This window comes from Accipiter gentilis, chromosome 5, assembly GCF_929443795.1.
Source record: "Accipiter gentilis chromosome 5, bAccGen1.1, whole genome shotgun sequence".
Lineage (NCBI taxonomy): Eukaryota > Metazoa > Chordata > Aves > Accipitriformes > Accipitridae > Astur > Astur gentilis.
This window is the reverse complement of record NC_064884.1, coordinates 23,653,082-23,680,766: the sequence shown is the minus strand read 5'-3', so window position 1 is coordinate 23,680,766 and position 27,685 is coordinate 23,653,082. Positions and strand designations below refer to the sequence as shown.

The 27,685-nt window shown below is 37.7% G+C and overlaps 1 protein-coding gene across 1 annotated transcript in view; it reads right to left on the bottom strand.

Moving 5' to 3' along the window:
* The window catches only part of ENPP3 (ectonucleotide pyrophosphatase/phosphodiesterase 3), a 41,182-nt gene extending 14,118 nt beyond the window's left edge, over positions 1-27,064 (bottom strand). Inside the window, exons 1-16 of the mRNA XM_049801507.1 lie at positions 26,873-27,064; positions 24,412-24,490; positions 21,130-21,252; positions 19,978-20,103; positions 18,466-18,526; positions 16,017-16,114; positions 13,284-13,363; positions 12,594-12,713; positions 10,436-10,545; positions 9,001-9,066; positions 8,045-8,117; positions 6,995-7,103; positions 6,701-6,829; positions 5,274-5,305; positions 2,249-2,376; positions 337-403 (exon numbers count right to left, since the gene is read on the bottom strand). Of these exons, the coding sequence (XP_049657464.1) occupies positions 337-403; positions 2,249-2,376; positions 5,274-5,305; positions 6,701-6,829; positions 6,995-7,103; positions 8,045-8,117; positions 9,001-9,066; positions 10,436-10,545; positions 12,594-12,713; positions 13,284-13,363; positions 16,017-16,114; positions 18,466-18,526; positions 19,978-20,103; positions 21,130-21,252; positions 24,412-24,490; positions 26,873-27,028 (1,557 nt within the window). The 5' untranslated portion in view covers positions 27,029-27,064. The remainder of the gene's footprint in view (positions 1-336; positions 404-2,248; positions 2,377-5,273; positions 5,306-6,700; positions 6,830-6,994; positions 7,104-8,044; positions 8,118-9,000; positions 9,067-10,435; positions 10,546-12,593; positions 12,714-13,283; positions 13,364-16,016; positions 16,115-18,465; positions 18,527-19,977; positions 20,104-21,129; positions 21,253-24,411; positions 24,491-26,872) is intronic.
* Between the last annotated feature and the right edge of the window lie 621 nt (positions 27,065-27,685).

Sequence of the window (27,685 nt, the reverse complement as noted above, 5' to 3'; positions counted from 1 at the left end):
AGGCCTATGGAGATTTTTCAGTCATTGCTTCAGTAGAAGAATGAAAGAATGAAAGAATTCAGTGTCCCATAGCTAAACATGGTATGCTTGGTTTACTGTAGTCTATCTGGCTCCATGGAGTTAAGGTGAGCCCAGACAAGTTTTACTACAGGATCCCCAGGCAGCAGGCCTTGTACACATCGATGAAAGGCAACACGAATATGTGGACCCAGTGGGTGACACAGAAGAAAAATCACACTGCAAAAACGATCATATATTCTATATTCTGGTGGTTCACCTAGCACATCGTGATTTTCTATATAAGAAGGTGAAAGACTTGAACAGAAATCATCTTACCTCCATACTTTTAAATTCGTTGTTATAGCCATGGTTACCCCTATCACAATTTGTGTAATTTGCGTTCCTAAGGAGAAACCATCATATAGCGTAAGTAAAAATGGCACAAACAGAACCGGTTAATAACAGTCATCCTGACTCGCTGGACTCTGGATCATGCCTTAAGAACTGACTCTGGCATAATATTGTAGTACTTTTTGCTCATCCAGTGTTCACTTTTATGAACACCTCTGTCTCATGTAACAGAGATTGCTATGGACAGGAATTATCTTGTCTAGGTAGCTACTGAGTGTACAGTGAATCAATGTTTTCAAAATACATTGACAAAATGGCTATTTTTGAACTGAGGCCTTCGCCTAGCTACAAGTTTCAGAACAAGCGTAATCTTCTTAGGAAGAATTCCTCAGTTATTTTCTGTGGAATCTGCATTTTAATAGAAAACCTATAATGGGAGGACTCTGATGTTAACCTTTGTGGAACAATATAAATAAGACTGCAAGGGATTTGCCTTACAAGACAGTGCATTTTCATCATGGATTCTAAAGGGTGAAGGAGGGATGTGGTTGGGGGGGGGGGATTATAGGATTAATAACACATTAGAATAGTCTGACTTAAAATGACTAACACTTGTTTTAATTTACCCGTTGCTGAGATACATGGAAAGATATAGTCATCCCATACTGATTCAACACACAGTTGTCAAGCACATGTATCCTGTTTTCAGAGTCACAAGAACATTTCAGCAGTTAAAAAAAAGGTGAATGCAAGATTTTTCAGTGGCCATTTCTTTTTATATGTCCAGAACAATTATTTGGTTGCATCAAAACAAAAAATCAAGTCATATACTGATCGAGCATTTTCTACTATTTGAATAGTCTTAAAATTCCAAGTCAGCTCATGCTTCTCCTACTGCAGGACTGTAGCTCAGTAAATACAGCATTGCTACTAACACCACAGGCTTTGTATTGAGTTTTCAAGGCCTCAGAACTAAGGCTTGTCTGAACTGCTCCTGATGTGCTCAGAGCTATTTTTTTTTATTGTTTATCTCTTACAGCAATTTTTGTAATGGCAAGGTGGTTATGTCTAATTTGTTTTCTTATCAGTTTATCTTTGCATGGTAAAGGCATAGTTTTTATGCAGATAGAAGTAACAATTTGTTATTCTGTGTAGAATGGAGACTCTGAGGCTAGAAATAACTCACCAATGGCCAATTAAGGAAATGCAGACCTGGAACTGAGCAAAACCAGACTTAGAGGTAAGAAAGAGAATAAAGAACAAATATCTAACACATGCAGAATGCACCATATCTAGTGAACTGAGATGCAATGTTAACTTGCAGGCCAGTGAAGAATAAGCAAGCTGTAGCGTTAGCATACACACAGGAAGGACCCCACTCAGATCACAGAGTGTGGTAGAAGGAACACGGACATTATATTCCTCCTGATGAAGGACTCATAATGCTGATTACTAGCCATATCCACACCAGACTGAAGCCATCAACCTTAGGACCCAGAAGGGCAGCAGAGGGGAGACCGTAATGCCAGGAAAAGGGCTAGATACTAGGAAGGCATTGTGTAACAATTTTAACTGCATTGTTTTCAGACCTTTTCTGTGTAGTAGTAGTATTCATTTCTTTATTTGCTTTTTTTCTTCATTTTTTTTTCTGTAAAAATTTCATCTGGAGTAATGATTCTTTTATTAGACTATTCAGATTTGAATCATACTAATAATACATTCTTGGTTTTAATTATAAAGCGTGTTTCCTTTTTACACATAGTAAGATTTTAAAAGTAACAAACATGGAAATGTAACAAGTCTAAAGCAAAATGGGAAGTCAGGCATCTGTGAAGGAAAGTAAAAGGATAAGAATGGGATGAAAAAGATAAGGTAACAGTCACACAAATTATGTTACCTCACAGCCAGCCACTGTCGATCCACCAAAAGATGAACTTTATCAATACGAATGTTGTTAGCATAGTGCAATCGTTTTGGCAAGTCAGGTGTCAGATAAGGCTTGAAGTGCTGAGGGGATCTTTTGCACTGTGGAAGAGGAAAGAGCCCAGTCATGAGTTTTGCTCAGTATCAAAAATTAAACTGATCATTCAAAATTATCACAAACATCTTAGTGGCAGGAATGTAAGTAAGAACAAAGCACATTATTCACAGATAGCTTCTCAGATAACCTGCAGATCTCATTTTTGGCCCAAAAAGCAATGGAAGGAAAAGTGGCTTTTTTTTGAACTGTTTGAAAATATAGTGCTATAATATGTATAGCAAGTTCACAAATACTGTGGTAAAAGTAATCCTAAGGCTGTAATGTTTAGTCTATGTGTCCATACTAACGTCACTGGCATCTAGTATGTAAGATTACACTCCACAAGAGAAAGTTCCCTGGCAGTTTATTTCTGCCATCTTCTATTACTTTACCATTCAATAAATAACAAAGAAAACCAAGTATACGTAACAAAGCATAGTCTAGGGTTTTAGCTGCAAGACTGAACATGTACTCTCATGCCATGTAAATGTCCAGTACTCAGCTGTTAGATAAATGCCTTAGCTTTTACATCCACATTTAATTTATTAATATAACTGCTGTGTTAGCAGGCATGCCATGAATGAGTTTGCATTGAGAGCCTAATGACAACCATATGACATACTGCAAAGATTTAACTACACATGGCCATCAGGAGCCATTCCAGCTGGCTGCAAGCATCATGGCAATGTTTCAGAAGTGCTGCTGCTGATCAGCAATCCAGCACTGGGACAACACAGAACATCTAAAATGCTGAGGGAAGAGCTGCTAGGAAGCTGGGTAAGCCAGAGAAGTGGACCTGTTCTACCACACAGGCAGTACAAACTATAGCACACTTGGAGTCTGATCTGACATCTTCACTTTAAGTACTAGAATTGTATACTCTGCACAGAATAACATTAATGTGAAATGAGAATGACTGTGCCTGGATAGTCATCAAAGAAGCATAGTGGAATCCAGGAACATGAAAAATAAGGATTCAGTGGGTTTGCTAGCCCAGGACAGGAGGCCATTCTACAAAGCATAGTCTAATTAAAGGGAAAAATAGAGGAAATCGATATATAATATCACTTTATGTCTATCAATTAGCAATTAGAATACAACACACAACTCCCTTCTCTGCCCCAAAACCTCATTCTAAGAACTTGAAATGAACAAAATACACTCACTATTTATGAATGAAAAAGAAAAGAGGAAGTGTCCTGATACCAGGCTATTCCTAAAAGGCAGAGATGTCACATCTCTGCAACTTGTAGCAGTTGCAATCTCAACTGGGGTTGAGAACAGAATATGCACATCGTGCTATTCCGCTTACACTACTGCTCTTTGATATGACAGGCTCCACATCATACAGTGGGGTAGGGAATGTAGCACTGAAAAAGCTCCTTCTGCTATTCCCAACCATTCATATCCTACTCCTGCAACTGTATTCTTAGGTATTCAGAATCAAGAAAAAATTAAACAGGAACATTCGCTGCTCTTTGGACATCAGTGGCAGGCAAAAGCTACGTTTAATATTGCATAACTGAGTTGTTCAACAGGTTAAAGGAAGGCCTCTAGTGGTGATTTATCAGAAATATACCCAGCTGAGACAGCCCAGAATTTTTCCAAGCTGAGAGCATTTATTCTAAAAGTATAAGAACATCTGTCTACTGCTTGGACTAGGACTAGTCAGAGAATAGAAAACAAACTGGCAATGAAGAAAAGGTAAAATTAAGGACAATGCATGGAGAGCAAGTAGTTTTAATGTTTAACTCACTGTAAATTATAAATGCAAAGAAAATACAAAAAGGCAACTTTCCTACAAGCATTTTAGTTTGTCCACCACATTAATCTCACATGTATTAATGTATATCTTGAACACTAAAAAAAAAAAAGGCAGGGAATTATCTATCTAAAAAAGTATAAGGAAAAACATGCACTGCCACATCTTATCACCTTTCAGTAAAATAGGCTTGGTCTCCCTTTGTTTTGCACTCTGTTCTGCACTCCTTCCATTACACCCTTCAGAGCTCAGCTGTCACAGAGTGTACCTACAAGAAGCACTTGCCTACATGGAGACACAGACAAGCTTGGTCCTGCCTTGGAGTGCTACATCCACATGGTGTGGCAGAGACCCAAGTAGAACTATCAGTATGGCACCCAGTGGTAGTGCAGCATACTTAAAACCACTGCAAGTACTTAAGTGGTATGTCATAAAAGATCCTAAAAGAGCCATACTGCCTCATGCCAAAGGTCATCTTGCCTAGTACTCTGTTTCCAATCAGATCTCCAGAATTTCCAGAATCAGATACTCAGAGAAAGTGTGTAAGAACAAGTCAAGTATTGAATGAACCTTCTTTCTTGTACCTGCTCAGTTTCCTCTAGGCTTCACGGACTTCTTAAGGCTGAGGTTGCTTGTGTATCATGTTTAATAGCCCTTACAGGCTTGTCCTCCATTAATTTGTCTCAAATACCCCCTTCTTATTTATATTTCCAGCTCCTACAACACCCTGTGGCAATGTGCTCTACAATGTCATTATCTGTTGTGTGGAAAAGTTGCTTTCACCTAGCCTGGGTGCAGCAGTTGTATTCCAGAGCTAACAGATGCCTATTATCTAAAGCATCTCTGTGTTGTATTCTGTTCTATAATGAAGGTATATCCTGTTTTCTCCACATGAAGTCAGCTACTTCTCTTTCAAAGAGAAGTACAGAAAATGCTTTTGCTCTAAACAGAGATTCCCCCCCCATGACAAACCTTTGTGCACCATCTTCAAACAACTTCCAGAACTGCCTCCTATGGTACACTGGAGTCAGTACACTATTTAAACTGGCACTGTAGTCTCAGTTTTTCACAAACTGTGCTTTTTGATCAGATTCCTATTAAGAGGAACTATGAGGAAAAATTATGAAAATATTTACTCACTGTGAGGTTTTTAACAATTCCTTCTGAGTCAACTGTTAAAAAGAAAAGATGAATTAACATACATTCCAACAGCTGAAGGTCCAAAGCCTCATGAGAAAAATTTCAATGTGCTTTTTGTCTGTAAAATTGCATTTCTTCATTAGCCTGTGAAGATTATGGTAACCATAGCCTTCCACAGGTAGGAATGTTATGTTTCCAAGATTAACTGTCTGTAAATGTGGTAGCCTGTGGACATACCTAGCACTTTGGGTACATCAAGACAGACTGTAGAAAACTGCCATGGTGATGACTGCCTACACCTAAAGCTGACACATCATCAGAACCAAATTTTCTCTCCCACCTAACCTGTATGAAGTATAACCTTTTTTACACTGAAGTGGACCTGGAGCACTTGTCTTGTAGTCCTCTTCCAGCAGCAGTCACAGAGAAAAATCCAGTCTGTCTTAGTCCTTTCACCTTCCACGTTTTCAAAGAGTGACTTTAACCTTTTGACATTAGCTTTCTAAAAAACAAATCTGAGCACTTTACAGAAGGAAAATTCCTTCAGAAAAAGTAAGACCATTAGAGGAAATGAGTCAACAATTATATTGAGCTTAAGATACATACGAAACACCATTATTCTCTCTGCTTATTACTCTGCTCCTGTCTGACTTAGACTGTCTTCTACTTAAAACAAGGAAAGTCTGCTTTATGTTGTATAAATATTGTGTCTACAAAGATAAATACAATTAGAAAAGATAAAGTACAATGGGGTCCCAGCTTTTATTTGAGATCTGCAAGAATTAAGCCTTTTAGAATACTTTATGAATTCTATAAACTCACTAAATCAAGCACTTCCATCATTTTACCTCTCTACATTTTTTTCTCTGATACAGAAAGTTTTGAGGTGGTTTGTTTCATTTCAGTCTGGTAGCACAGTATCTATTCCAAGTCAGAGTCAGCTCACATGGTTTCAATTTTGTGTTCTTTTGTGATACTAGCTAAAGGGCTCAACCAAGGCTTAGATCCTACTGTGCTAAGATTCAGATTCTGTAACTTTGTACACACACTTAGAAATAGTCACTTCTTCAAAAAGATGGACTCTGCCAACATGCATAAGAAATCTGTGAAGAGCAGTAGACTTATGAAAGACCTGAAGTTCCAGTTCAAAACAACAAAAATATCTTTTCTTCATCTTTCCACATGCTAAGGAAATGCAAATCAGAGTCTGCAACAAGCTTTTCTAAGCTTCAGTTTAATCTAAAGGGATTGCTCTTGGAAAAAAACCCCACCAAAACCAACCAGAACTTCCAGGGATGTTTAAGCCAGGTTAAGTGAAACAGACCACTGTTCACTCTGCTGATTACTACTGATTATCTATTTTCCCTATTTATTTATTTATTTCCTGTTATACTGATTGTGCAATCCCAGGATTGGTCCACACTTACAGGTAAAATAGTCCTTTGGAACATTTCTTGCTCGAATGCGAGCTGCAGGCCCAGCATACATGTAGAAATCAATCTGTTTGAAGTAATTAGTCATATATTCTAACTGTTTGCAGTAGGTCATTTCCATCCCTAAAGGACAATATAGAAAGAGTTATTTTTTTGTATACAATATATGGCAAGGAAGATAAAGTGAATTACAAAATAGATTAAAACTAGTAAGCACCCATATTACACAGAGGAAGAAAACTATGACTCAGTAAAATTTAGATTGAAAAAAAGAATTATATACATTACCATGATCAGCTAAAACAATGAGGTTTACACATTTGTGCAGGTTTCTTTGTTTAAGTCCATCCATTAGCATCCCCAGTGCTTGATCTGCTAGCTGTAAGGCTTTGATTACCTGTGAGATAAACCTGTTTCATTAGAATTTTTTTTCTGATTTCAAGTTCTCACTTAAATGTGATCATCAAAGTCTGAAAAAGTGAGCTTTTCTGTCAGTTTTCAGGTCCTTAATGTTGCTTCTTCTTTTCTTTTTTCACCACCACTAGAGTATAGATGTGCAGAATTCCACTGCTCTACCACAGAATATGCAACTTAAAAAAAGACTCCATGTCTGAGCACTTACACCCTTCTTTTTCCCTTAACTCTGCTGCACTCTCTTGAATGTCTTGTGTGCATGGACAATGTACACATATACAATTATGCATACAGTAATGGGTTTTTAAGCCCTTTATGTACAAAGAGAAATGGAGGTCCCTTTCCAATTAGGGAGCCTAAAACTATCCTACAAACATCAGTTTTTCTGTCCTTGTTCACTATAATGAGGCCTTTTGCTGAAGACCATTTTCAAATATATTAAACAAGACCATTCCAGGAAGGAGCTGATATGACAAGCCCCAAGCTCCTTTAAGACTGAACTTTCTGTCTGCATGCAAGTAAAAATGTAATATTTTGGGTTACAAATTAACAAACACTGAAGTACAGTGTTAGGAATAAATAAAAGACAGTTCTGAGGATTTGCCAGACCACATGCTTCCAAATATCACTTGGCAATAAAATTAAAGTTCAGTCTAAACACAACCATTAATATTATTTCTAATAGTATGATCTGAAATAATTTTCTGCCAGTTTGTTTGGTTTACAGCTCTTTTGATTCACACACAGTGTTGGAGTCAGAACAATGGGATCAACCACAAGCAGGAGTTCTTAATAAATACTCATAAAACAGTTAACGGTAATTTTTGATCTACTGTCCTTTCCACGTTTGTAAGTTGGTTACGTTCATAGTACAGCAACATTTTTAGTTCGATTTAGTCTAAGAAAAACACAAAAACTTCTTACACCACCACTAACTGGTCCAAATGAATGTCCAGAAGAATCTGGTTCTTCAATATATAAAGTGTAGAAATCAGGCCTTGAGTTAGAAATAAATAAGAATGGAATATTATGAGAAATTAGAGACAGCATATCAAAAGAACACTTCCACTTAAAAAAATTAAATCAAACTTAAAACAGAATTATAAATAACTTCTTTAAACCTTAATAAAAGTCCATACAGCAAATATAATAATTCAACTTCTTCTGAGTTTTGTAATTAATCAAAACAGACAATTTGAAGTTACAATTTCAGAAACAGTATCCAGTGTCTTTAATTGGTATCCAGAAATCACTCTGAAAAACTTCAATGTCTCAGATAGCAGAGAAAGCTGTTCCTTTTTGAGATATAAATAGAACTACCACCTAAAGGATCTCTTCCTGATTAAGCAGTGAGGCTCTAGAGAGCATCTCCTAACTGTAAATATAGTAGGAATTTGTTAACAAATTATCATATAAAAGATTTCACTTGTTTACATGTCACAAAGTTGAGCATGATAATCAGTACTGACATGTACTTTTTATCCTGAATTACTGCCTGTGATTACTTTCAGATATTTAACCTTTCTTGTGCAATATCTTTCATATAACATCCTTCATCCATACACTTAGACCAGAAACTGGATGTTCCATGTTTCCTCTAGGCCATACACCAAGAAAAAAGACACAACAATAAAAGAAAACTTCTACAACAGTACATCCCATTCAGATATATGTTCACTCTTTCATCTTTTGTATCTACAATCATATCCTGAAAATGATTAGCTATACTTACAGAACAGGCTTAAATTCAGGAAATTATCATTTGAGATGGTGAGGAAGATTCCATGTTTCACAAACACCAATAGAAATTTCAGTTGCTAAGCATTAAAACCTTTCTAAGATATAGTCTCACAAACCAGCTAGATATTACTAAGTGTTACCTCTCAGACTTGCTATAATCAAGCCATTTCAATACTCCTGAAATTCTCTGTTCATATGTAACTGAACTGAAAAAAAAAATAATACAACGTTAACAAGATTTTAACAAGGTTTTTCTGATAAGCCCTTCTAATTCCAAGATACAGAGAGTGTCTGTCCTCTAGTCATATAGTAAAGTCACAGATTTGGATTTCAAGAATGATGCATCTTAACAAGGTACCAGAAATCAGTTTTATTATTCTCATTTTTGATTGAATGTAACTCACTTTTAATGGCAAATTAGACAGATCCTGATTTTGCAAACAAAAACATGTGATGTTGGTTGCAATACTCACATATTTATAATTAAATACATGCAAAAAAAGAGATTTCAAGTTCAGGACATAAACCTGAAGTACAAATCAGAATAATTTTTATTCTTTCCAGCATGTATAAACCTTGGACTTTCACATTTTAAAGGTAATGTCCCCAGCAAAATCTTTGTGAGGTCATGCTTTGTCTTCTATGAAGGAATGCACCCATTAATAGCTTTGCTTTCCCCCAAAGTCATGCACAAGCTTTGTTAGTTACCTATAGTACCCAGGTGTTTTCTGGGTACTAATCCTACACATCACTGCAAAACCTTTGTTATCTATAGAGACTTACAGTTACATACTTGCTTTAGATTATCTTTGTAAATGTGAAGAAACATGGGATATCTACTGAAATCATCATGAAAATTTAGAAATAGTTTACTAGCATCAATGCCTTCCATAAGGAAAAAAATACCATGAAGATAATTGCTATGTTTTCACATGTGTAACCTGTGAATTAACTAGACAAAACATACAGAACTATAATTCAGCAGCAGTGTGCACATTATCACATGTGCAAGCAAGACCAGAGGGAATTGATCTAGAACATGACTTCCTTCAGTATCTTCCCTATCCAGCATCATCTCTTCAGTTAGTTTCTGCCTCCTATAGCCTCTTGCCATGACTTCCAACTTTCTGTTCATTACCTTAGGGTATAGGCTATCTGAAAGCTTATTCTCAAGTACAGCTACAAGTATTCGTAAAGGGCTATATCATATGTGTAGATTTTATGTGTGGAAATACAGTAATAGTTGGTATAGCTTTGCAGTGGATACTAATCAGTTATAGGATGCTTTCCTAGTGGGAGATCAGTAGCTTGCAGTTGGCTGAAAATTTCAAGACTCTCTAGAAGAGCAGAATATACAGTACCCTTTGACTTTCTCATTGTGAATCCCCTAAATGATTTTGAAAATTTCGACTACTATTGGTAGTTCCATGGCAAAACCAGGACAATGTGACATGGCATTTACCTCTCAGACTGTTGTTTAAAAACCTTATATTTCATTTCCTTCATCTGTCATATGGCAATTTGGATTTTTGGAGTAATTTACAGGAATTTACTACAAGCTCTACAAAAATTTACCTGTTGTATACGTTGTACAAGGTGGGGTATGTTCCATTAATTGGAACATCAGAGCCTGGCCAAAATAAGGTGCCTGCTTTCAAATTTTGGTACATTGCTGTCAGCCAGACCTATGGGTAAAGGTACAAACAAATTACTTTATGGCATTTACACCACTGGAGGACCTCAGATCACCAAAGCAAAAAATACATAATTGGATCAGAAATATGGGCTGTAAGCATGCATTCCTCTTTCTTTTTTCACACATCATGCAGTTGCCTAATGACCATATCTGATCTGAAGTTTGTTTTCTACATACACATTCTGAAGAAAAATTATAGAATCATAGAATCGTTTAGGTTGGAAAAGACCTTTAAGATCATCGAGTCCAACTGTCAACCCAACACTGCCAAGTCCACCACTAAATCATGTCCTGAAACTGCCACTTCTACATGTTTTTTGAACACCTACAAGGGTGGTGACTCCACCACTTCCCTGGGCAGCCTGTTCCAATGCTTGACAACCCTCTCAGTAAGGAAATTTTTTTCAATATCCAATCTAAACCTCCCCTGGTGCAATTTGAGGCCATTTCCTCTCGTCCTGTCACTAGTTACTTGATAGAAGAGACCAACCCCCACCTCACTACAACCTCCTTTCAGGTGGTTGTAGAGAGCGGTAAGGTCTCCCCTCAGCCTCCTTTTCTCCAGGCTAAACAACCCCAGTTCCCTCAGCCGCTCCTCATAAAACTTGTGCTCCAGGCCCCTCACCAGCTTCATTGCCCTCCTCTGGACACGCTGCAGCACCTCAATGTCTTTCCTGCAGTGAGGGGCCCAAAACTGAACACAGGACTTGAGGTGCGGCCTCACCAGTGCTGAGCACAGGGGAAGTAGTAGCATGGAAGCCAGGATGTTGCCATTTCTTGGGTATTCTCAGCATAGAAAAAAAATCATACAGGTATTTCCATAACTGGCAACAAGAAGTGATCTTTCTTCCTGTGGCAAATGCCAGTGGAATGGATCATGAAGATGGAAAATGGTTCTAAGCTGCATCAGAGATGTTCAGACTTGACATCAGGAAACATTTCTTTACAGAAAGGGTGGTCAAACAGTGGAACAGGCTTCCTAGAGAGGTGGTTGATGCCCCAGGCCTGTCAGTGTTTAACAGGCAATTGGTCAATGCCCTTAATAACATGTTTTAACTTTTGGCCAGCCATGAACTGGTCAGGCAGTTGGACTAGATGATCATTGTAGGTCCCTTCCAACTGAAATATTCTATTCTATTCTATTCTATTCTATTCTATTCTATTCTATCCTATTCTATTCTATTCTATATTCTAGTTATATGACTTTATTATAAGAGGGCATATTTCTATTTATCTTAAAGAGTGCAGCTGTGGTTCTGTTACAAACCTGATGAAATCCTTCATGAAACAATGGCACCAAAAACCTGGGTACTTGAGCATACTACAAACATGACTACACAGACATACACACACACACACACACACATAAATAAATATATACGTGTATTTTAAGTAGATATACTATATACATGTACTATATACATGTGTATTTTTTATATTTTTGTACCATTATTATAGCTTGATATTTCTAGTAAATTAATAATATTAATCATAACCATGGGCACAATGGGGGGGGGGGGTATGAAATGTGCCATACATTATACAAAAATGTTCATTTTGCTGGAAATTAAGCTCTTTGCTATTCTCTTCCTTGCTTTTATATGCCTGGACTTTGTAAGTGTATTTGTAATTTGATATAATTTGGAAGTAGATTTTCTTATTTCATTTTGTAGCTAGTTGTCAAAAGACAAACAAAAAAATACCCCACAATAAAACCATATAAAAATTTACAGTGGTGTCCTGTGGCAAGAGATTAATTCCAATACTAACCAAAATATTTAAGTCTTTTTTACTAACTAACTACCACATCAAGTGAAATTTTTAAGTCTCAGAATTAACACTGTAAGAGTCCTTTTACTTTCATGAAAAGCAAACTGTTTTGTAGGCAGCCTATAATATGAAGCCTACAGGATATTTAGCACATATTGCAAATATCTCACACAGCTTTGCATTTCATCCTTGTTTTGTTTTGTTTTATAACATGGCACATGAGCCACTTGAGACTTAAAGGAATACCACAATGAGAAATAAACCTACTGGCTGTCCCTTCCACCATGAAGGTTTGAATTTTTCCGTCCCCGAAAGTGAGAAATGTTTGTTCAAGTCTACATCGTACATGCTGTTATCAATAATACCATGCGATTCTGGATACAATCCCTGCAAAATGAAAATAAACAAAAAAACCCCACTGAATCTTGAAATCCAATGGAGCATAAACTATGTTGCAATGCACACTGTTGCAGTGTTGCAATTCTTTTTTAGGGCTGTTTTATCACAGAAACAGAACATGCTTTCCTAACTCACACAGATCATCAGATTCCTGCCAATGAATTCAGTGTGCCTGTTAAGTTCCCTTGAGTTTCCCCATTTTCTCCCCAGCCCAGTTAAAACCTGATGTGCTACAGATTAAGTACCATTTATGTCATATGGCTGTATATCAGCTGCCAAACCCATCCTAACACACACTCTCATCAACTGGCTGTGTCCTCACCCATATTCACCCATATACAATTGGACTGACAAAGATCAGGAATCACCAGTTTACAGGCCAGAATCAGATAGCATGCCTGTATAGCCACATCGATCATGCCTGTATGTACTTTCTCAGCATCTCTCTCTTTTACTCCTATAGCTTGAGTTCCCACGTCCCACAAAAAGATTGGCACCACAAAATCCTTTCTATGTCGTCCAGATAACGAAAAGGAAAAATAGCAAATTCTCACTTACTGTGACAATAGTATAGTGGTTTGGAAAGGTTTTTGTGGGGTAAACAGCTCTCATGTATTTCGAATGTGTGCCACATGTTTCTGCAACAGATCATGGAATTAATATAAATTTGCTTATAATTTTTTAAAATTGAAAACTAACAGTCTTAAAAACAAACAAACAAAATCACCACAGTCAGTTGCTGTGGTATTAGAGGGGAAATGTGTCTCCAAATTAAGATGCATACATTCTGGTGTCTCCTTGTGAGCTAGGCCTACCATCCCATTCCAGTCAATGGACCCTGGACACTCAATTCAGCTGCCTAAAGCCTAGACACCTAGGGCCATTTGAGACATCTTTAATGATCCTGCCTCGCCTTCAGATGCTCCTCCTACATCCTGTCTGCTAACCCAAACAAGTGTCTCAGATACTTCTGAGATCCAAAGTGGCATTAGACATATATGTTTACGCAATGAGACTGAAACCCCAGGTCAGCCCAGGCAAGATATTCTGCAGAGCTCTCTGGCGACCAGATGCATGGGAAGGACTCAGTTGCTTAAGCACTGGCATCCGGTGCCATTTTAGATATCTTCAGTTACCCAAGACATCTGCATGAAAGTTGGTAGTTTTGATGCAAGATCACCAGAAGATCTGTGTCCTCCTGTCACAACTGCTGAAGGCCCCCTAGGATGTGCCACAGCACTCTGAAGTATACTAGAAACATAGGTTAAGGCAACAATTTGTCCTGTGGCACGTGAGCTGACTTGCTCTCTAGGCTCTTGCACTGCTCTGTACAGACTGTATTAACCATAAATGCACTGACTACAATAAGCATATAGACATCTCACACACAGACATCTCCAAGAACGTATCTAACTGGAGGTCTCCTGCTCTGGAGTGAATCCCACCCCAGGTGTCCTACCTTTATCTCCAAACATGTGTCACTTTACAGCAATCTAAGGCAATTACCACGCCTGAACATCTGTAATATCTAAATGCACTATAGGATCCAACTTATTTACCCACAAAACAAAGGTGCAAAGACTGGAAGATGCCTTAATGCCATTTTTTAATCTAACTCATGTGGAGAACAGTTCTTTATTAAGCTGTAGTCAGATGATTATTTGATTCACACTCAAACACACTTTCTTCTTTGATGTACAGCATTTCAGTCAAAGAACAGAAACTGATTTTAACCAAACAACCTCAACTAAACAATGAAAGCCTGAAATTATTCAACAAAACTGTTCCCGTGTGGTACAGAAAAAAAGGCTTAAACAGTGTTTAAAGAAGGGCTGAATAATTGAAAAATACATCAGAAAATCAGCATAATTTTATATGGATCTCTCTTGGATGGTAGAGGACCTACATACATAGTGTACATATTCTATAACAACTAGCTTGATTAGTTCTACTGAAAATCCTAGGTTAAGGGAGTTAATAGAGAGGAAATATTTTATGCTACAAATCAGCATTACATTTTTTCTTTTGCAAAGAAAGGAATTCTTCTTTCCTTTCCACTGTAGATTTCTGAGAAGTATAAGCATGAATGTGCATAAGCAATTGTTAAAATTGACAACAAATATGAGTAATGCTGAATTAGATCTGTTTTCATTTGAAAAGATTTCTTGGCAACATACACGTAGCATGGTTTTCATGCCTTTTGTCAACTTGGCATTTCCTTTTCACCTGTTTCAAAAGACTGGAACTGAACACTGACTTCTGCATGCATGATTTCTTCACTGATTCAAATGCCTTCCAAAGTCAGAATGACATCAAAGAATAAAATATTTGCACAAGAAGTCAGGTTTGCACACTGCTTCAGATTGAGGCTTCTGGCTACCCTCATTATCCATAAACAAGATTGTTAACCATTCAGTAAAACGTAGTACTTCGTAACATCCATGTTAAGTTTTTAAATGAGCACAATAGAAACAGAATATGATAGATTCAGAACAGATGTGAACACTGGCAACTTAGACTATTATTGCTGAGAAGAAATGAATAAATATGCAGACATTTTGTCCAGGTACAAAGTATCTTGAGAGCTGAGCTCTAAAATATTCAGGAAATTTTAAGGAAGTGTGCACTAATGGGTTCCACTTTTTAGAGCCCTTTACAGCACAAGCTAAAGATCTTCAACTTACTCTTTCTCCCAATATTCAGAAATACTGGGAAACAGTTACTTGAACCTTGCTGCAATCATATCAATATATGAAATTATACCAGTATGTAAATTACATTGCATTTAAGTCTAATATAATAATATTCACTGACATACTTTTAAATATGCAGCTTCTCTTTAGTATCTTAAAATATCTGACTTGAAAAAGCACATCTTTGAGAAAAATTTCCCGATAACCCTATGCATTTCCTCTGTGTATTACACTTTAATGATAATCTCCTTACCAGTTAGAATTTTTCAATGCAGTACAGACAATGCAGGAAATCCTTCTCTGGAACTTTTTTCAGTCTTAAACTGTATTTGAATGTATATTTCAAACTATTTATTTAATAAAAAGCTGCTGAACAGTATTAGAGGCCTTTTAAAAAAAAAGTCATGTTTGCTATGCACTCAAATGCAAGAATCAATATAGAACATATAATAATGAAAATATACAACTGGTGAGGGAGACCCGATTTGTGATTTTCTTATTGCTGAGCAACACATATTCATGACAGCAGCAAAAGGGATTGGAGAGGCTGCATGCAGACTTTTAAAGAAAATTAGTCAAAGTACTCTTGGTAACTTACTGAGTTTTTCAATGTTTGGCAGCAAAGAATTCCAAGTCTGCAAGTATTCTGCTCTAAACCCATCCATTGAAAAAAGGATAAGTGGTGGCAGATCAAACCTATAAGAACATATGAGTTTGTCATTGTAAAATAGTTTGGAAAGTTGGTGACTTGTTAAGATCTTTAACAAAATAAATTCTACTTTTAAAAGCAGGATCCAGAATTTCCAGGTACTTCCCAGAATTAATATCACAGTGTGAGATAAACAAATAGTTTAATTTTGAGAGCAAATACACAATCCTCCTGAAAAAAAAAAATAAACACTGGAGGAAAAAAATACAAGCTACTCAGTATATACAGAACCTAGAAAAAAAATAAAATCAGGTTTTGTTAATCTTTTAATGACAAATACAAATAAATACAAGTGCTGTAGACTAGCACCCAAATACCAACCCAGAGTAGAGAACAGCCGAAGTACCTCTGTACATAGTAATGGGTTGAATTCTGTCTGTTGTATCTCAACGCATCTTAAAAAATCTTTCAGGGCAGCTGTACAAGGACTGTAAAAGTACAACAGTCACCCAGCAATCAGTTAGGGTCAATTGGCCTCACTGCTGAGAAACGTAATCTCTTCAAAATGCCAGGTTTGTGCTAACCCCTTACCTTACCACATTTCCTTTGTGAAGACATCACTAAGCAACCCATGTTCTTTGTGGATTTTATCTTTCAAGTTTCCCAGCTCCCATGGAGATGGAGAATGCTTCTTTGCCTCAAGGCCCCTGACAAACTGAACTCAAAGCTACAAAAGGAATGCAGCATCTGCTAATGTGCTTAGGGTAAGACTGTATGTAAAGAAACAAGGATAAAAGCCTCAGATCTGACTTCATACGTAGGTATGATAAAATAGACACAAACTGCAGCTGATCTCTAGAACAGTGTTTATATTCTTGTAATAAAAATTCTAACTAGGAGGTGCTAGCTGTGAAAGTAAACTTCAAAGTTATTAAACATGCTTTCTCCTAGCCAATCTAAAAGGACTCCTAAAGAAAAATGCATTAGCAGTTATGAAATGCTGGTACTATTGCACCTTTTTTCATAACACCAAGTGACAAAATCAGTAGGATCAAGTCATCTAGTTCTGAAAATTCAGTCTTTTTGTTAACCATCATTACATATTGCACAGTCTCCTTAGAAACATATAAAGAAACATAAAAAATTGTAAACATACAGTTAAATTAAAAATGTAGTTTGAAGTAGGCTTCACTACAGATAGTATCTAATAAAACCCAAACTATTTGTAATTTATAGGAATGGTTCACTAAATAAGCCTGTAAAATACTGGGAGAGAGAATGACTGATAAAATGCAGTTACTGATAACTTACTCCAAACCATTTTTCTGAGTAATACGTTGAGTCATGACTATTAAAAAAATTTATATATTCGCATCAGGCAGTAATCGCTATCCCAATTTGTTCCTCATTCACAGTGGCCTTTTCAAAACACAGAAGTACACTGGCATTAACAGTTTGTATAAAAACAGTTTGTGTAAAACAGCTTCCTGATCTGAATCTGAAATTAAATGGAGCTTTATATAGCAATGCTGTTTACAGCATTTAAAGAAGCCCTCCTCCACTAGTTTCCAAGCTTTAGCCTATGAAACTGTGTTAACTCAGCAAGTTATTTGTTAACCTATAAAGTATATTTTTATACTTATGTTGGGAGGCGCATGCAGGAACCCATGAAGAGGCCACAATACTAAAGGTATTATTTTTATAATTAAACTAAACTGGCAGTAAAATAGATAGAATAATGGATAATAGCACAATGGAACCAGAAAAGAATCCATTTTTCTTTGAGAACAACTTTTAAATTGTGTTTCTGCCTAGCCTCTACCTATGATTCTGCAATACTGCTCAAATAGCAAAATACCTACAGGCAGACATCAGAATTACCATGTTTCAGCATTAGTAGATATACAACTACTTTCATAGCTTCCTTTTTAAGACACCTTTCTTCCCGCAGATAATTCAAGTAAAGAAACCTCTGTTACTTAGATAATTGCAATCACAGAGTCTAACTGTTATTACACCTTGCATAAAGTGATTTATCTGAATTGTCATGAAACCAATATGGTAACAAAATGGACTATGGACAATTTGTGACACATGAACCCTGAGATAACTCCAGTAATTTCTCCAGGTCTTTGCAAACTGACTTTTAATCTGGATTTGAACTCCTGTACCCTGCTCCAAACTGTAAATGATAAATGAACATGCAACAAAATGACAAAGGTTTTAGAAAGAAAAAACATTTCTAGCCACAAACTGCTTCTATAGAATATTCCTCAGGGCAGGAACTTTATTCTCAGTAAATATGAAAATCTCATGAAGACCTGCTTCAGGCCACTGGAGTATTTCTGACCATCACAATGATTTTATTTGCTAAGAAGACAAAATTATTTTATCCTACCCAGCTGGACACTGAGGAGTTTCAAGTGATATACATGGTTCTTCTACCCAAGGTATTTCACCTAGAAGGACAAAAGAAAATAGTGAGTCAGCATTAAAAAAAACCCCACAAACAACAAATAAGTTTCCTGGCTGATCGTTTCAGAGCTCTTCCTGGTACTTTTTCTGCTTCAATACAGAATTATAGAAATGTAGGTCTAAAGATACCTTTAGAGACCATATAGTGCAACCTATTAGGCCCTCAAACCCTGAAAGGGCTAATGCTTAGAATTTTAAGTTAAAAACAAAGCACATATACTACACAGACAAGCAAACAAAATGAAGAAATCACCATGAAAGCTTAGCTTAAGTTTTCTCTGGTTTTAAATGGATAACATTTAAACTGTATCCTGTCCACACTGGATTACTGACCTTTTTTTGCAGATACCACTTACATATTTCAAGATGATTGCCAGGGCTCCTTTTAGCTTTTTTTCTTTTTTTTTTTTTTTTTTTTTCTCCTGTAAAGAGTCCGAACTCCTTCAATCTTTCCTTGTTGACCATGGTTTCCAAATTTCAAGTAATTCTTTCTGTTCCTGTTTGAATATTCTCCACCTGTTTCATGGCTATACTCATTTATGATAAAGTTTGCCCATCTCTTTGGAAGAAATAAGGGAGGTCAACAAGAGGAGAAAGAAGGAAAGCATCCAAAAAGGAAAAAAATATAAAAAAAGAGAAGAAGCAGTGGCTGCTGAAGTTCTCAGCTCATCACAGAAAGTTTCTCTCCCAGTAAGCAGCCAAAGGCAGGGATGTACAGGGATGACCTTAACTACGTCAGCTCAATCAATTTAGCACCTAGTCAAACTCCTGACTGCTTTTAGCTTTAATTTGCATTTAGGTGACAAATATAATTTTGCAGGAGTTGCCTTAAATCTCTCACCTCACAATATAAAGGAATTCTGTTAACAGATGCCATGTTTTATGCCACTGGTATACTCCTCAGGTACCATTCCTGTAATCCGATTTTACCAGTGCTATTCTTTATGTGTTTAGCCAGAGTCTGTATGAAACAACCAGCTATGAACAAAGATATTCAGAAATAAGTAAAACATAGGAAACCCAATCTGAAAACTAATTTCTAACAAAAAGGACAAGAAATTTTAAATTACTACAATATGTACTTTGGGTTGCAAGAAGTTTGAAGCAGAAAACATGTCTCCATCTATTTTTGAAAAAAAAAAAAAAAAGAAAGAAAAGAACCAACAAAAAAACCCACATTTGGTATGCTGTGCAATATTCAAAACATTCTGTCTTTCTTATGAATGACATACATTCACATTGTTCTCCAGAAACCACCTTTTTCCCAGTCAAAAATATCAAAAGCTTCACCTCAAAACATCTTAATTTTCCAAAATATCACTGTAAGTCTCTAATCTTGAGAAAAAAATGCATCTACCTTTATATTTGCCACGTTTGGTCATCTATTTATTTCACAGGACAATTTATATATAAATATCTTTGACTTTTGATTTACCTTTGCAAATGCTGTTGTAGTTTACACAGCAGTCTTTTTTCTGCAAACAGTCATCAGAACAAGAACAGTAACTTCCAGGTATCCGTGTCTCACCACAGCGGAAATTAGTGCATCTCCAAGATCGGGCTGAAAATTGGAAGAAAAAGATTATGATTCAGTTCACAGAACCTTATGTAAGCTCCTTGGTGTGGAAATCCCCCAAACAGGTAAAGAAAAAAAAAAAAAGAGTTTTTGTTAAGCTATAATTTACATGTCCTGCTTGAGTTGCTTTAGAAGTTTTATCTGCAAGGACAACTCCAGATTTCATTTAACACTTAAAGCCTATTTCTGTGGCCATTGAATGATAACACGGAGTCATAGAATAATTTGTTTTACAAAGGTGTCCCCAAAGTCACATTCTTCAATGCCTTCCACCCTTCCGGGAGGTTCTAAAAAAATATAATCAAACCCATATTTCTCCTACAGAAGAGAGAGAGAAGGAAACAGATCTTTTTCCCGCTCTTCCACATGATTCCCAGCAGATGGCAAAAAAAGAGATGTAAGTGCTGAAGCAGGCAGAAAAAGAGATACGGATGAAGAAACATCTGAGCAGCTGCTGGGAGAGCAGAGAGGAGAACTGGAGAGGAGTCTGGCCTTGATGCAGAGCCAGGCCTGTTCCCTGGAAGATGAGTGCACTCGTCCAAGCCCAGGCCCCCACTGAGTGCTGCATGAGGCTGCAGAATGCACCTGACCGGGAAACACCCATTCATTTTCAAAAGTGCAAGAGGTGCCAGCACAGTGGCATCGTTTCAGGACCCTGGTCGAAGATAACCTACGATTTCCACTCATGCTCATCCACAGCTTTATCTGGACCAGGAAATATGCACTGCAAATGCTCTGGTTATCCAGGGGGGACACAAATACAGGCATCTGATTTGAGAAAGACATGGGAAGACTTTGTGTCCTGCCAGGTCACCAAGTTATGGCCCTCCAGCCACCTGAGTGCAGAAGTAGCTCGACACCACCACATCCTTCCCTCCCTGAGGGAATGTGACATAACTTCTGTATATCTGTGTAAATATGAGAGTTTATCCTTTTCGTATTACTACCACATGAAAAAACAAACCAAGAATAAAATGGAAACCAGTGAGCAGTGCCTGCAGGGGAACATACTTGGCTCCACGCAGGCGTCCTCGTAGTCCCAGCAGCAGTCCCGACGCTCCTTGCAGCTGCTGTCGCACCGGCAGCCGGGCACCTCCTTCCTCTGCGGCTCATTGCACTTGTGTCTGCAGCTGACTGTAAGAAGAAGGCAGCCAGTCTGAGGACTCAGATAACCGTGTCCCAGACAGGTCAGTTAAATGGATCACAGACACGGACACAGGTTCTGTGGAGAAATGTGCTGAATAATTTCCCAAATCTGTTTTCCAAGTCATTTTCCAATGCTGTCACTAGCACACCGTGGGTCAGCGAGGCGAAACGAAAGCTGTAGGAAGTCCTCTGGACATTGAAGGTCCTGGTGGCTGTTTGGGCTGTGCTTGCCCAGAGCCTGTGGCGGGGCTGTTTCTGCAGCTGGTCTCCCCAGGACCGGTGGCACAGGAGGCAATGCCCGGGTGTCCCACCCTCCCAGCATGAGGAGGTGGAAACTGTCATCTCCCCTGCTCATTTCTGGGTCTGGGATGCAAGAGGAAGAGCGACTCCCGCTTTGGACGTTCCCTAATGCACCTGCCAGGGAGCTGCATGGGACGGGGGCTCCCCCAGGGCCAGGCACCCAGAGCCATGGGCGCTCCCCCGGGGGCGGCTGGACAGGGCCTGGCAGCCCAGGCCTGTCCCACCGCCGAGCCAGGAGGAGGGCAGCCAGGGCACCCCAGGCACTGCACACCTCCCTGGGGACAGGGACAGGCCAAGGTCAGGCTCTTGGCGTGAGGGTGGGCCTGGCTCAGCAGGACCCACGGCCGCGCAGGGCGCGGCTGCGGGGACCTGGAGATCAGCCCTGCTGCAGCACTGCTGGGGCAGGGGCTGATGGCCTCAGGGCGCTGAAATGGGGCCCTGGGCAGGGCCCATAAGGCTTATTAGTGCACTCGGGACTCTGACCATACCTCTCCCACTTAATCGTTACGCCATCCCTTAAAAATCTTCAGGTTTGGTTGTTTTGATCGAAAGAAAGAAAGGGTCCAAATAAGGGGCCTCATGTTGGAAATGGAGACATGTATTTCCTCACCACAGCTCTGCCACCTTCATACAGGGTGAAGGAGAGCTCTGGCTCTCCTGAGGGTACCCAAGGACAACCCCAAATCTCCAAACATCACCCGCAGCTACACACTAGCCTCCACAAGGACAAGCCCTGTGTCCACCTTCTCTGTATTGCAGAAGTACTGTTCGAACTACTCTGAGCACCTACATTTCCAGCTTTCTTGTCCACTCACACCGTTAGACAGGGATAGGTATAACTATTGAGATTTGCTAGTGCAGTTCTATTACAGTTGCCAAAAGGCTCATGCTTTTGTAGGGTGCACTCCCTACAAAATTTGGGCTTTAATATCCACTGTGTAGAAACCATGTAGAGCTAAAATGATTTTTTTCAAGCTAGGCAGCTTGTTTCACATGTAGAAAGTTCTCATGTTGTACCTTGTGCTTTAGGTGCTTCCATCAACAACTATTGTTCAATGCAAGAAAGCTTTGCAAATAATTAGAATAACAAACAATATATGTATAAGCATAAATGGATCTGCAAAAGTAGAGATGAAAAGAAGTAATTGAGGGTTAAGTTTTTTATGACTGGAGTCTGTTCTGACAAGAAAGAGCTATGATTTTTCACAAATGAGCATGAAAATATGCAAACAGTTTTTATGCGCTTTTTTGGCTGAAGTTCAGAGTATTTAATTTTTCTTCTATCCATTGGCTTTTGGACAACTCAAAGTTGTTCAGATGGTCTATCTGATTTACAATGATATAGAATGGTGAGTCTAAGTCAGAAAAAATATTAAGATAAAAATATAAACCTTTTCCTCTGTAATAGAACTGTTCAGAACTCTCATAATTTGCAACCCATGCTTCTAATTTCTTTACACTATTTACATAACTGTGTGAGGTCAGGAATTTAATATTTCATTAACTTTTATTTGGAATAGTCAGTACAATTACAGGAGGTATAAGGAAATGTACCTTGAGTATATAAACAGAATCAATTGTACTATCACCAAATGCAAACTCCGTGCTAATTTTTTAAACATACAGAATGCCAGGTCCTCCTGACTCCTTTCCAGTCCTCTTCTCCTGAGACCAAAAGCCCCCAGCACCTGTCTCGACTGTGACTCCTTTTGCTCCTGAACAGCAACACTCTTTCCCACTGCCCTTATAGCAAATGCACGTGCATAAAAGTGCATGTTGCTCAGGGCTGAGGCTTAACCTCCCACTCCGCAGTGTAATACTGTGTGTTACTAATTCATCTTTCCCAAGTAGGTCTGGTTATGAAAGTAGAAGATAAAGGTAGTCAGTCCCTATTTAGGATTGCTCTGTAACACGTGCAGAAGCATCAAAATGCTAGCACACTGATTTGGTGCTATCTTTCACTTACTACAACTATGACCAAGTTCCTCAGCTAAATGTCAGTGAAGACTCAAGCTGTGGGTATCTACATATTTTACACGCAGGAAGTTGTAATACCATATATGTGTCATCAAAAATCAATTACAGTTCCATCTCATCCTATTTGCTAGGCCCATAGTGATGAAAGATCTCAGAAGGAGCTAAGACTTTATGAATAAGTAGGTAAACAACTTCAATATCTGTTGATTAGGAATGAGAAAGAGACTGTGCTTCCTTGAACTCCTCTAGTATGAGATCACTATTGTTTTGATTCTAAAGGAAGTGGTCTATTTAATTCACCATGTGGTGTGTTGTTCTGATCTGGCTTGACCCCTTGACTTCAAAATGTTATGTTGTTTTTCTAACTAAAAAATAACATTCCACCAAATCAAACCATTATTGCCTTTTTACCATAGCTTTACAGAAATTGAAGTTTTCAGAGAAATTCATAATCAGTTTTAACATTAGCCACCTGAACTATGCCAAATGTACCCAAAGCATGAGTCCCAAAGATGGTTCAATGATATCTCTTCTACTAAACAAATTTCTTAAATAATTGCAAGATATTAAATGGAGTAAGATAACCCCTATTTCAAATTTCCTAAAAGTATTAATATAAAAAAATTTCCAAACCTGTTGTGAACTAGGTTTAGCACTTCTTAAAAGAGAAGCAAGGCACTGAGTGGTTTAGGATAGGTTTTTCAAGTGTACAGTTTTTATACAATCCAACTTGAAAAATGCAAGAACTTTACTTTCACAGGTGATAAGTTTTGACAGAGCATTTACATTATGCTATGAAAGAGCCTCTGCTGAAGGCCTTTACCAGTTCTAGCTTCAGTGGTGATTATGCTGAACGTATCAGAAACATACCTTGTTCCTGGTCTCCACGGTTGAGTCCTAGTCCTAAACCTAGTCCCAGGGACACAACCACCAAAGCACACAGCAGAACCTGTCACAAAGACACAGGAAAATTAAAGTTCACAGTTGTGATAAACTGTTATGTTTATTAGAAATTAACCATGTGATTATTATGTTTTATGAACTAATCATTTCTCTGAACTTGTTCATCAAAAAATTGGAGACATTCTGAGCCTGAAGATTCTGAGCTCTTCAGGCACAAGAATGATAACCTTGTGAACTGCTTACAAGTCAATGCCTTAATACCGCACTTTTAACCTATGGCCAGTCCCATGTTGTAATCAGGGAAGTCTTTGCTAGGGAAAAGACTGTAGGAAGTAATCAATATATTTACCTGTTTTTCAAATTCTTAATCTGTGTAAAGAGAAGGTAATACCTTTTATTTAGCTTTTGTGTTTTCCTGAAATGCTCACAGGGATTTCTTAAGAGACTCAGTTGGATTGAGGCTGCAGGTGTCAAGTTTTCATCCACAAAAAGTAATGTCACCCCATTAGTGAGGTTAGAGGAAACTGGAAAGAGACAAACGGCCCAAGGAAACCCCATAACAGAAAGCAGCATAACATTTGGGAGGTTAAGGAAGAGTTGAGGAGGCCTCTATCAGCTTAACGGACTCTCAAGATGAATGGTGATGTATGCCGGCTGAAAGGTGCAGTGAAAAGTGACAACCATCTCAGAGTATTTCATAGTGTATGCACTTTCCATTTCACTAAGGCAATGATGGGAAAGAAAATGCATATCACAGATTCACATTTGTAATTGAAATAAATAGATGACACTAAATTGAAAGTAGAGCTATTACAGCAGTAAACATTCTCACTGCTACAAGCAATGAGAGCTGAAGTAAAAACGAAAAACTCATATCAGGTATACAGATGAGATGCTGCGTTTATTACAGCATTTACACAAAGACCCTTGATTTTGGGACATTCATCCTTAAGGTGAAATAACATTGGTACTCCCTATTCAAATCTTCAGACTTCCCACAGCTAACTTCTATGTCTAAATTCAGGACTACAGCTACTTATTCATAAAAAAGTTCTTCCTAATGCATATGCTCTGTTCTCTGGAGGACTTATTAGACAGCGTGACTACTATTTGTGAGTACACAATTCTTTGCCCAAGCTTTCAGGAAAAAGTTGCCAAGGAAGTACTTCATGCATATAGTTTATCAAAAATGTAGATAAATGGTGTAGAATATTAACAGTTTACACCTCCAATATTTAGATTTTGGTTTTTTCATACAGGCAGGCATTTGAAAACTAGTGTATTTGAAAGAATTAATATGTTTTAGGATACTTAAATTTCTTACTTTACTCTTCCAAGTACCTCTTGAAAGTATAATTTACTTTCCTTCATATTTAGCCATTTTTCCCACATTGTTTCTCATGATTCATTTATTTTTACTGAAGACTTAAGGAAAAGAAATGTCTCTTAATCTTCTCTTTTTTTCTCCATTTCCAATATTTCCTTCATATTTTATGCAATCCTAGCACAATGCAGCATTAAATAGGAAGTAGTACTATGTGAAATTGTTCTGATGACAGACCTAAACAGTGTCATAACTTGACTCTCTTTTTCATAGGACTGTTTTCAAAATTAAGTTTGAGTCTTTCTAAAATCAGTACCTGTCATTTTCTTTAAATTCCAATTTACAGATGCAAGAGCTTGTGCAAACATATACACATACATATATATATATTTTTAATGTTTGTTTCTTTTTTGGTCACAAACAGAAGCTTGAAACTGTGTATTGGCTACAACAAAAGATTTTAAAAATGTAACAAAACCCCCACACATTTTTATTTACAAGGCAGCTTCATGACTTTTAAAGCCCTGGGGAAGAGGGAAAGATTTGACACGATATTCGAGATGTGGGACTGATAATACTGTACAAAATGGTTCATTAGTCTTTTCCCATGCCTTGCTTCCTGTGTGTTTTTCACCAATGCCTTGCCTACATGTTCTGTTTTGTTAATGACATATCCAAAGATAAAAAAGTAAGCAGAAAAGAACTGTGGCTGCTTTGGCCACAAACGCATCACTTTTAAACAAATGTATAAAATCAAGTATTGAAGCAATGTCTTTGCTGTGCAAAAGAACTGTCAGGTTATCGTAGTAAAACAAAAAGTGCAGTTAACTGCCAGAAAAAAGCAAATTCACTTGGTAAGTACTAGAAAGACTTTAGAAATCTGCCAGTGATGTTAGTGCATTCACGCAGTAAAACTTCAAGCACCAATTAACAAGCTACCCTGAATGTTTATATTAATACAACAACAGTTCTAAAAATTCTGCAGATTTGACAATTGTTAAACTAGCTACCCTGAATGTTTATATTAATACAACAAAAGTTCTAAAAATTCTGCAGATTTGACAATTGTTAAACTAGTAGCCCTGAAGAACAGCACCTACTTACAGCACAGATGGCTTTGTATTTCAGAAGGGTTTTTCTCTTCACATACTCTGTTGGTTTTAAAGACACCTCATCCAAATGTCCTCTTTGATGCTTGATGATATCATCCTGAAGCTCCATATTGCCAAGATCTGCCTCTCGGCTGTGTGTATGCTGCATTCCTCAGCCTCACCAGCTGGTTTAGCTGTGACTAAGATGCTACTCTTTCTTCAAGTGTGTATGTACTTTGTTCATAGGTTTTTTATGAGATCCTAGCTTTTGCATCAGGTCTGTGGCAAGCCAAAGTAAGCAGGAAAATGACTCAGAAAGGTCAAAGGCTGAAAAGCATTATCTGTGTACAGGGAAACTGTCTGTCACATTTCAAGATAAGGACGACATTAGGTAAACTCTTAACTGGAGATTAGGAGTAATATATTGCTAAGCAATAAAATGCAAAAAATGACACAAATTCAAGTACTCAACTATTTGGTTAAAAACTTGTCATCCAGAGTATTCGTTATCTTCAAAGAAAGTGTTAAATATGTTAAATGAAACAAATATGAAAGTAGACTGTTTCTTAATTCCTGCTCTGTGCCACACCTATCTTTTCAGGCCCCCTCCCTTATTTAGCACCAGATGATTCCTCGCATTTAGTTTCAATCCATCTTTGTCACATACTTCTTTCAGCTTATTACATGTTTTTTCAGTAGTGATAGATGTATTTGTTTAAAAAAATGGCATAGAGCCAAATCAAATTCAATAAAAACCAAAAAGGTTTTGTTTAAGTATAATTTGAAATCTATTTGTTTTTCAATTTGGTGGTTAATGGAAGGGTTG